At 36.4% G+C, this 11,581-nt stretch overlaps 1 protein-coding gene across 2 annotated transcripts in view; it reads right to left on the bottom strand.

The window, feature by feature from the left end:
• The window catches only part of ptbp2a (polypyrimidine tract binding protein 2a), a 15,537-nt gene extending 7,530 nt beyond the window's left edge, over positions 1-8,007 (bottom strand). Inside the window, exons 1-9 of one of the 2 annotated variants that reach the window (XM_084399408.1) lie at positions 7,813-8,007; positions 6,665-6,692; positions 4,338-4,407; positions 3,802-3,986; positions 3,519-3,659; positions 2,760-2,882; positions 2,488-2,598; positions 2,152-2,362; positions 1-3 (exon numbers count right to left, since the gene is read on the bottom strand). The exon at positions 1-3 is cut by the window's left edge and continues 113 nt beyond it. In XM_084399408.1, coding sequence (XP_084255534.1) covers positions 1-3; positions 2,152-2,362; positions 2,488-2,598; positions 2,760-2,882; positions 3,519-3,659; positions 3,802-3,986; positions 4,338-4,407; positions 6,665-6,692; positions 7,813-7,820 — 880 coding nt within the window. In that variant the 5' untranslated portion in view covers positions 7,821-8,007. The remainder of the gene's footprint in view (positions 4-2,151; positions 2,363-2,487; positions 2,599-2,759; positions 2,883-3,518; positions 3,660-3,801; positions 3,987-4,337; positions 4,408-6,664; positions 6,693-7,812) is intronic. The other variant, XM_084399409.1, reaches the window with a different exon arrangement.
• Between the last annotated feature and the right edge of the window lie 3,574 nt (positions 8,008-11,581).

The following is an 11,581-nucleotide window of genomic DNA, read 5'->3' as shown; positions in this document are numbered from 1 at the left end:
CACCTGCAATCACACAGGTACATATAAACAGGCATTCTACTCCAGAAGTTCAATTAAAAGTGATATTACATACATGAACAGCACAAAACATAAAGTTCTTACATAAAGTAAAACATATTAGTTCTTTATCCTGATGTTAGAGGGACCTGGTTGAAACCATGTGGGGTTTTAAAACCTAATAATTTTAAGCCTAATATCAATAAAATAACTGCTTGATTATGTGACAAGGGAAATGTCAAATTGCATTTTTAAATTAAGAGGCCTTATGAGCAGATCTCCGAGAAAAGGTCACTCGAGCACTCAGAGACACAGGCCTACATGACATTTTACAGTACTTAAGAGCACATTCCAATTATATTCAGTCTTTCATAAACACAGCTTTCTATTTTCATTTTCACACTATTCAGCTGATTGAAATACTGTCCTTATTCAGCGGCGCTCAGAATCAAGCAGGTCTTAAATGGGTGATGGTTTTGATGACAAATAAATGTTTCGAATTGAACAGACAACCAATGATCGACAGGTAAATAGACAAACATCTTTGGAAGCTGCATCACGCCTTGCTATTTTTTAAGCATTTAAGCGCCATGAGCAAAAACGTGACGTTTTTTAAGATTGAGTTGTGTCAAGCTAAAAAAAAAAAAAAAAAATCTCTCTCAGGACACCCTGAGTGAACACCCCAGTGTAGAGTCCTGCACGGGTGACCCGCAAATTTTGCTCAAACGGGTGAAAAATATCCAACTGTGTCGGATACGGGTGCGGGTCGGGTCGGACACGAGCTAAACACGGGTTTTAAAACAATCACATGCAAAAGTAAAAATATATGCATATTTTTAGGAACACATCTACAAAAATATGCCTGTATTTCAAGTTGATAAAATCATTTAAAATCCACATCAGTTTATTTGTGCCCACGCGCCACGCCCTCCCAGGATCTATAACGTTACCTAGGCTACTTTCACTTTTAAAAATTCATCATAACCGCGCGTGCGCGATCTGCTTGCAGTCGTCGAGATGGATGCTGAGGAGTTGAAGAAAAGAATAGCTAGTGGAGATTGTAAAGTTGTCGACAATACGTCATCAAAAATCAAGTCCAGTGTGTGGGAGAAATTTGGAGTTATCTGACGAAAATATTGTGAAAGGCTTATTTGCTGCATGCATTTTCGTGTTGGATTATAGCCGTAAATGTGGAACTTCATCGCCGAGGAAGCACGCAGATAACTGTGGTAACAAACCAAGCAATTCTATCGAGCAGTATTTTTCAAACTTAACACTGTTAAGTAGGCTATGTGTGGTGTGTGCAGGGCGTGTTTGAACCCCAAATTGTCAAATGTAGGCTAGACGAAATTGCGTGGCATATAGTGTTGTAGCCGCGTCTGTTCGGTTGGTAAGATGTTACAAGGCTACTCAGTTTTACGTTTGCCATGTTCTTCATGTATCGGCCTTTTGACAGCTTCAGCTGAAGTTGTCCTTGTGTTAATTGTCGTGTAATAACTTCTGTATGACCTGGCAATAAACATTTTTTTTGTGTATTGTGTCTATAATGTGATTGGCTAAACTGATTTTATTTCGGGTGCGGGTCGGGTGTCGGTTCTATTTTAAGCGGGTCGGGTCGGGTTTACACGGATTTACGGATTTACTTAGACGGATTTACAAAATCGGACCCGTGCAGGACTCTGCCCCAGTGTGTTTAGCATAGCTCTGGACTGAAAGTCACTGCTAAGAGTGTTCATGCAAATTTAATACTGATTTATTAATAATTTAATGACAATCGACTGTATTAACAGTTCTCGAAAATATATTCTTCATGTCAATGCAGACAAAAAATGTGCACAATTACTGTTGGTAACACTATTTCGTTGGTCCACTTTAGACATTCTACTGACCATAAGTAACTTTGCAACCACCAGTCAACTTATTCTACTAACCTGAACCTATAACATAACAGTCTACTAATATTCTAATGAGAATATTAAAATGTAGTTTGCAAGAGAGTAGAACATCTAAAGTGGACCATCAAAATAAATTGTAACCATAGTGTTTCTTTTCATACAGGTTTGTAACGTGGGAGTGTTTGGGCATGTGAATGAAGACAATAGACACTGGATAAATAAAAAATAGATAGTAAAAAAAAAAAAAAGAGGCAAGTACCTGGGATCTTACCAAGCAGGGAACTGGAGTCTTTACCCAGGGCGGCAGCCATAGAGGGATCCAGAGAGGGCTGCCCATCTCCAGCGGGAAGATCCGGTCTGGTGTAGTCCCTGCTCTTATCGTTATTGTATTTCACATTCAGGTTGACAAGTTTTGAGTAGTCTATCCGAAGGGTACAGCAGGAATTGTAAATGTTCTGACCATCTAGAGCCTAAAAGACAACCGAAAAAGATAGAAAAAAGAGCAAGGTGGAGAGACAGAGAGAAAGAATGTGTCGTCTTCGTAGAGCACTTAAAACGTGCTTTTCACATGAACTTCCGCTGAGAGCAAACCCACCACTTTAGCTTGCTGTGCATTGGTTGGATCGTTGAACTGCAACAGGGCCTGAAACTGATTGTTCTTGGTGAATGTGATGATTTTCATGACGGTGCCAAACTTTGAGAAGATCTATTGACAGAGAAAGCAGAGCATTGAGGGGAGCTATCAACAGAGGGGAAAAAGACATTACAAAAAAAAAAAACAGAATTAACACACAGCATCAACAGGACATCAACTTGTCACTAATATAAACTGAATAAGAGGCTGATCCAAACTGTGGCGTCCCCCACCTGCTGCAGCACATCCAGGGTGACGGGGTAAAACATGTTATCAATGATTATTCTCAGTACTGGACTGGAGGGCGCACCGCCACCGTTGCTAGAGTTGGACCCTGATGTGGGAGTACCACCTGACTGGAGATCAGACACAAGCACGATTTAAACATACAAAACACAATAACTTGTCATAAAAAAATGTGGCCCTCATGGCAACTCATTGTGGCCAAGAACTGCCCATTTAGACAGGAAGAAACCATCTGAATTACACGTAAAGTGACTAACAACAGATTACAAAGACAGTCAAAAGTTTAGGGTCAAGGTTTGTTTTTTTTGGGTAAAAAAAAAATAATCCTTATATTTAGCAAAGATACATTAAATTGATCAAAAGTGACAGTAAAGACATTGATGATGGTAAAACAAAATTAAATAAACGCTGTTTTTTTAATTATCTATTCAAAGAATCCTAAAAAAAAGTTATTTTAAATTGTAATAATATTTCTAAATTATTACTATTTTTACTGTATTTGTTTTATCAAATAAATGCAGCCTTGGTGAGCATGAGAAAATGAAAAATCTTACAGATCACAAACTTTTTAACAGTAGTGTAAATTCACTACTGTTCACATGCATAAATAGTGGAAAATGTCTATTGACTCAAAGCAAAATCTCACTGGTCCAAATCAGCGCTGTTGGCTTTAAAGATCAATTATCTTCTGATTGGCTGTTGTTTGAAGTATTTTGACTTTATGGATAAGTTAAGTAATTTGTTACCTGGTTTGAATTGTCTGTCTTGAGTTCTTTGTGATTAGAATACTGTATGTAGACAGGCATGCTACGGACGTGAGGCGTCACAGCCGAGTAATAATTGACCATTGTCATGGCAGCTTCCTCAGTGCTGAGCTCCAGAAACGCCTAAAGACAAAGATGATTTCAGTGAAGAGGCAAGATGAACTCATTGAACTCAAAACTGTTAGTCGGACCAGAAATAGCAAATCTCTCTCAGGAACCAACTCTGACAAAAGTGAAATTGAAAGCATTTCAGCTGGCCACACACCTGGTTTTTGCCTTTCAGCGTGAGGATATTAGTGACCTTTCCGAAAGGAAGCCCAAGGGCAATGATCTCTGTTTCCGAGACATCATTGGGTAACTTTCTGATGTGGAGAACGCGTGACGGTGGAGCTTCGCCGACTCTTTCTTCAACTCGAAGTTTTTTGCTGTCACTGCCATTGGATGTCGTATCTGCCAAAGGTGGCCAGAGAGTGGGCATTAAAAAGAGAACACATTTCTTTATAGAAGGAACCCGAGAAACAAAGATTCCCTTAATTGCGGAAAGGCTTTCCTCTACTGAATAGGATACTGAAACTATTGTTGGAGAAGCTGTAATAAGATGCAGAGCACATAATCTCAATTCCGGTCACATGCTTTTAAGCGTGGGTGCCCACCTACAGGAGATCGTAAGGTTATTCCCAGATAGGATCTTCTCAGATCAGATATCACGCTGAAACATCTGTTATAATTTGATCATTTTAATGCGGTTCACGGTGGAGAAAACGGCATATTTTTGGGATGAGGGAAGTCAGGGACACTTACCGCTGATACTGCTCAGCCCAGAACTGGGGCTGTTATACATGCCGCCGGACAGCAGCTCATCCGATCCTCTCTGTGGAGGCACACAAAGAGAAAGATAAAATCCCACCCTCCAATAAAGACATTCTACCTTCACAATCTCCTCAACCAAACAATGAAATACAGCTCTCTGCGGACAGCTTAAGGAATCACGGCACATAAAACACACGTCCAGGCGCTCCAGCCTTTCCGCCTTATTTTTCTAGATTGTTGCTTTAATCTTGTTGAGTCTAAGATGTCAGACACTGTCATCTCATCCTGAGCTGCCCACGTTCCCAAAGGGCCCCGGCGCGATCAGGCCGCCGCTTGAAGTGCAGCTAAAAGTGAAGGATGGGATGGGCAGGCAAATAACGAACCGGCGCAAACAAAACTTCCTAATAGGATCATCTCAGGTTCGTGCCTCCCAAAAATTCCACCGAATTGTTCTTTATGGACGTGGCTTTTACGGCGCCAATAAACTCGCCGCCGCGCCTGCCTTCTGGGCATCGACGCTACAAACAATCAAGGGAATGGTGAAATTTTACATCGAAACGACAGAAAGCACAAGAATGTATTAAGAGATGGCAAGGTCTTAGCCTCAGCATCAAAACTGATTAGAAAGGAAGGGTGGAAAAAACATAACTTTAAAGCAATAAAATCAAATGCTTCTTTTTCCACCTGCTTTCCCAGAAAGACTGGTTAACATTGTTTTCCGGGGAGGAAAATTCTGTTGTTGGCAAACAAACCGAGTTAAAAGGCATGTGTTCAGAAGGCATCTCTGAGAAAGAACAAGTTCTTCTCTAACTATCTTGGACATAAACTGCCCCCATTCAATTACTACCGGCCTAATTTTATGAAAAGCGGAGATGGAGACCTGTAACAGGCCTGTATCTAATATATAAGGGACAATTCTACATTTCCGCACAACACTTTTCTTTCAGCGACATAATATCCAATAATGCACTTAAATGGCTTGGCAATTCTTTGTCCATTCAAAAACAAATTATGTTTGCATCACCCAAGGCTTCTTTGTCTTTTTTTCTTGTGGATTTGACGCCACACAATACGCAAATACGTTTTTAAAAAAGGGAGACAAATTATGCCCCTGACAGCAATGCTAAAAAAGCATACATTATATTTTTGAACGAGGTGAGAGTGAAATTGGCGAAGACATATTCTACCCTATAGCTTGCAAATCAGACAGGACAGCAACAATTAAAGACAAAACTGCACTAACACTAACACATACAAACACACATGCAATGTCTGATGTCGGCACTGAAATAAGGCCCGGGCCGACACCATCCCATTTCAGAAGTAATTATTAATCTCCCGCCAATAATGTTTGTGAGGGAATGGCAAATATCTTAAATGTGAGAACAGGATGGTGGAAGACTAATATGTTAAGTTTATGGACTTGACATGTACTGATTGTAGATCCTATCCTGACTGTTTATGGAGAATATGCTAAGTTTGCCATTATTAGTTGAATAAGAAAGCGTGAGATGACACTGGTTATCTCAATATTTTTCAGATTTTGCCATCCAAACAAAGGAAATTTAAGCAAATATGGAAATGGCATGAAATGCATGCACTCCAAATTCACTTTAACTCATCTTCCACACATCATATTTTAGAAACACCTAAAAATTGTAAATGGGTTTAATCAGGCTGCTTTAAAATGCTATAAAGTGAGCAATTTAATACTAACCATTGCATGATAATATTCCAACATTTAATAAAAATAATCAGCATCAAAATGTTATTGCTAAAATATAACATTATGGGTGGCTGGATTCCATACAACATGGAACAGAACATTTTATATATGTACATTGTTTTTAAAACTATTAACATAATAATAGTAATTATATTCCAGTTCTATTTTTGTGTACAAAGCCTTAAAATGACCATTTTACTATAAGGTTCAGAGATCAACGTGAATAAATGGCTTCATCTGTAATTAAGCTTAAAATGCCAATTTTATAATCATGACAGCCATATTATTAAATATTTTATTATTTAAAAAATGCCCTACTTTGCTACGTAACAGTGGCAAAGGAATGCCAGCACTGCTCTCGTATCCATGGGGTCAAATTTCTGTTGTGGTTTCCACTTGGTCTCACCAGTGCAACAGGCAGACATCTATTACAAAACTAAATTCCACAACATTATGATCATATTCATAGTAATGTTGTACTGTTTCCTTTGTCAGGTTGCTATTGCACTGCAAAATCCCCCATGTTACTTGAATTATTCATCCATCAGCCAGACTACATAAATGCAGAAAGGAAGCTGAAAACAGTGTTTACCTTTACACCAACTGCGACATCACCAATGCTGTTGAAAACAAAAGTGAGATTTGATCAGACAGATACTAAACACCAGGAATTGACATGCAAGAGAGGGAGGGCTTGACATCCTTTAATCTGAATCTTTTCAAATCCCCTCCATTATTCAATGACAACAAATTAAGCTGATGAACATTTCACCATTTCATTACTGTATCCCGCTCTTCCTCCAACAGGCCAGGAATGCAACTATAATTCTCAAAAGTGCTGTCTAGGTAGGCAGCTTAATAAGGCTTCAAGTCTATAGAGTTCAAAAAGGTTGCTTAGATATCTAGCAAAATAGATTTTGAGACATAAATACTAAAAAAAATGCTGTCTAGATAAACAGATCATTAGGTAATGAGAATCAAAAAATGGTAACTAGGTTGGCAGATCAAAAGTTTTTGGCACCATGATGTCCAAAATGCAGTCTAAGGTAGGCAGCTTTCTAGATTTTGGGACCATAATGTCCAGAATGCAGTCTATGTAACAACCACTCAATAGTCACTAGGTTTTGACACAGACCTAGAGTACAGTCTTTAGTATCATTTTTTAAAAAGTTTTTCCGTTTTAAATGCAACTCAAGAGCTTTGATAGCCACTAAAAGGTTGATTGATTTTATTAGTTTAACTAAATATGTAAGTTACATATTTATTTGTAGGTACAAAAGCTAACGCGAGGCTAACAAAAGAAACATAATTACAACCTAAATAAACCCATAATGAGGTCCACTGGGAAATTAAATCACATTCTAGCACATTAAAATAATAATTACAAATCAAACTAGTAAAAAGACTTGTTAAATTAAACTCCTGTTTAATTTTGTGTGGACAACATGAGCAAACAAACAGCTGCTAGTGAAGCTAACCTGCTAACGCATGCTTTCTGTTTTGGACTCATTTTTGTTATGTTTACTAATATGAGGTCTTGCGGATTTTTTCTATTGACATGTTGTATAAGGCAAAACCACCGATACGGTGAGATTATAAATTTACAATTGTTTAGGTGTTTCAATACAGCGTTAGCATGTTAGCAGCGTTAGCATTTCAATAAGTGTGAATACACTCTTCTAATTCACATTTAAATTATTATTTTATATACACATAAACGAAGAGCGTTTTGATGCTCACCCGTCCATTTCTGGTGATCTGTATAAAAATAAACCCGCTGAAGAGTGAGTGTGTGTTATTCCTCCTCACTGGCTTTAGCTCAGACACACAAACACACACACACACACCAGTTACAAAATGGAGGCGGAAACTGAGACATGAGTAAAACACACATACACACAGCTACTGTAAACACACAATATGAGACACATACACACAGCTATTGTAAACGCAAAGACCATTTATTGTTAGCCGGTAATGTATAAAATAATGCAGATATTAAGCACACACACATAGGCTACCAACTGTAAATAGGCTAGTGTAATATTTTATTGTAAACCAGCAATACATAAAAAAAATGATAGAAGAGGTAATAATGTTCAATTGCTCAGTGCTTGTTTTTTTCAAATTTCAGATGACTTAATGAAGATTCCAGTATCTTTTAACTTTTTCCACAGATAGAATTCCTCCTATAATACTTCTGAGGAATAAAATAAACACAAATGAGAAATTGTTTCATAATTTAATCATATTCATCTATACAATTTAGATTGGATAACTCAACAAAAAAAAGTTGCTGCCATACATTTTTAGGTAGGCTACAACCAACTTGGATATCGAAGTAATTTCAACTTAAAACACATTAAACTGACTTAAAAATGAATTGAATCTTGTATAGCTTTTTAAACTTCTTAACTTATTTTGATGAGGCAATGTAAAAACATATGTTGTCATAACTTATTGATCATGTCATTTTTTTTTACAGTGGAGAATACTGCCATGCATTACAAGTCATGCATTATAAACCAATGCATAATTTATTGAACACATTATATGTGAGACGGTTTTATAATCCACCTTCAGTAAACATGTAAAACTAACTTTTGTCAATAATATTATATTATTTAGGTTTAGTTATCACTTTTGTTTTCATTAAATAATAATAAGAACATAAATGTAATGTGAATTGCGTAGCTTAATTAAACAGATTATGTATAACACTTAACATTCAACAAGTCAGTCAAAACCACTGTAGCAGGCAGTTAGATATCATTGACTGTGACGGACTTACATAATGGTATGTTGGCTTCTTGCTTGATGCCCCAGGTGAAATTAAAGTCTAACAGCTTATCTTAAAGAACCTGGGATTTAATTAAAAATGACATTTCCCAAAACAGTTGGGTGTAGTTTTGCTTCTAAGGCTGCCATGTTGGAATTACATTCCAGGATCCCTTTGAGTAAATCCTGAATTCTGAGGAAATAAGAAAACCGTCAGCTGATCAACAAATCTCAAACGTTTATCATTTGGTTCTTGGCAAACAACAGCCTGGCAGTTCTTGACACCAAGTCCCAGCTGCCATAAAACAAGCAACATTCCTTTTAGCAGAATCAGGCAATGTGACATGATTCCCAACACAACATTCCCACACATTGATTGATGACCTCAATATTCAAATAGGAAAAAATGTAGATGAATGAATAAGAGAAAGTAGTATTTTAGCTGCTGTAACTGTGCCTATATACTTTTTCCTATATATATTTTTTTAATTTTTTCCCCACCAGGTTTGGTTCCTATTTTTTCACAAAAAAAATTTAATTTTACTAAATAGCCTTGCAATGTGACAAATTAATACAAATATTCCATATATTCGCTCAATTAAATTTAAGTCATAAAACAGCATGTATTACAGTTAAAATAATAAAGAAAATTAATGAAAGGTTATTACCGTTAACTAAAACTATTGAAGACATGTTTGTTAATTGAAACAAAGTTTAAATAAAATAATATGAAATATGAAAAACCTAAACTGAACAAAACTTAGAAATGTTGCAGTTGAAGAATTACTAAAACTAAAATAAAAATAAATGTAACAATGTACAAAAAAAATTAAAAGCACAAAACAAAATGACAAAAAAATAAACTAATATTAAAACAAAATTAATTAATAAAAACTATAACATAAATAATACTAAAATAAATTTGCTTTATTCTGTCAAATCTATGAATCACAATTAATCACACTGAACATAAAAGTTTGTAAATATATAATATGTGTGTGTGTGTGTGTGTGTGTGTGTGTACTAAATATAAATATGATAAATATAAAATAATCATTTTGGCAGCACTACTTGATACACAATAAAAGAGACAAAATTTGTGTTTAAAATCATTTTAGATGGAGTATAGCATGTCACACTTTATTTTCCACTGTGCCCAGTAATCCTACTGAGGCATAACAGAGCTTTGTCAGCAGATGTGCCACTGTCATGTTTTGTCAGGCATGATGTCATTCTTCTGATATCATCATGGGATTGATAGTCAGGAGTGATATCACTGTATCTGACCCCAGTGTTGTAAAATGTACTCTGAACTGACAGCCTCATGGTCGAAATACACACACAAATCAACTATATGTTAGCAGTCTGGTACATCCTTTTTAGTTACCTTACATTGCAGTGAAAGCTGACCAAGATATGAATTCACCTCAAAATGACCTAAATATATCATAGGGTGCTCAGAAAGCGATTGTTAGATCCCAGCAAATCACTAATACATTTTGTACAAGCAAATTCTGTATGAAACTTCAATCATATGACCAACCTATAGAGAATAATGACTGACAGGTTTATAGATTCATTTAAAAGACCTTTTCGACCGTTCTCCACATGACTACTACCTCGGACCATTCTACATTAATGGCATTGTGATGCCTGCCATTTTCTTTAATTACCAAAGCAGCACTGCTTCTGCAATATTAAAACCTTGCATTGATCTTCATTTTTCTACATACGTGTTCTTGCGTCTCACCTGCTTCCAGGACGCAGGGCTGCCGTCTCCGTCCAGCTGTGCCAAATCAATGTCTTGATGGCTGCAAAACCCGCTAAAATTCCAATTTAGCACTCTATTGAAAATCTTGCAGCCATCTTTTGGAAAGGCCAAACTCATCCCCATGGCTCTGTTTGTGTATTCGATCATATCGTGTGTTTCTTATAAAGCATTGATGAAAATGGTTTTTTGAGTGCATTGCACCAGGCATAGAATTGAACACCATCATGCAGTGACTACTGTTACCTAGTATGGGTATTTTCCACCAGAACCTGAATGAGTTTACCTTTTGAATGTTTTCCTGAGAGTGTGTGTTAGAGAAATGTATTTAATATATTTTTTACTTAAAGGATACAATATTCATAGGCTATATATTCACACCACAGCTCAGTGTGGCCCAAATCTGATTTTTTTGTGACATTTTTTTAGATGACGGCAACAACAAAAGTGAACAGCAAAATCAGACTAAATCATACTTTTATTTTATTTTTTCAATCTGGACCATATCATATCTGGAAACAAATAGGATATGTAGTGGCTCAGCTGCTAAATGCCAAGATGTTAGACCTTATTAATATATGGACCACCAATAATTTATTAAATCGAATATATTAATTTCTTTAAAAATATTTTAATATTTATTCATTCATATACTAAAATTCTAATTTATTCACAAACAAAGAGATGGATGGATGGATGGATAGATAGAAATATGAACATACTGTCTCATATGAAGAACCTAACCAGAAAAGCCTGATTTGAACATAAAATCAGAATTGAGCATGTTTGATTTGCAGTGTGAACATATAGCCAAAGGAAATATGTGTGACAAAACACAACACGTTTTGGTCAAATACTTTCAGAAACATTTCATTATTGACTGTAGAGTCAGTTTAGTCAGAAAGACCTGGCAGCCTTGCTGTTTGCTGAATTTAATCAAGCCAGATTTCAAGCTGTGTGGGA

This window comes from Rutilus rutilus (assembly GCF_951802725.1).
Source record: "Rutilus rutilus genome assembly, chromosome: 24".
Taxonomy (NCBI): domain Eukaryota; kingdom Metazoa; phylum Chordata; class Actinopteri; order Cypriniformes; family Leuciscidae; genus Rutilus; species Rutilus rutilus.
This window is presented reverse-complemented; position numbering and strand designations above follow the sequence as displayed.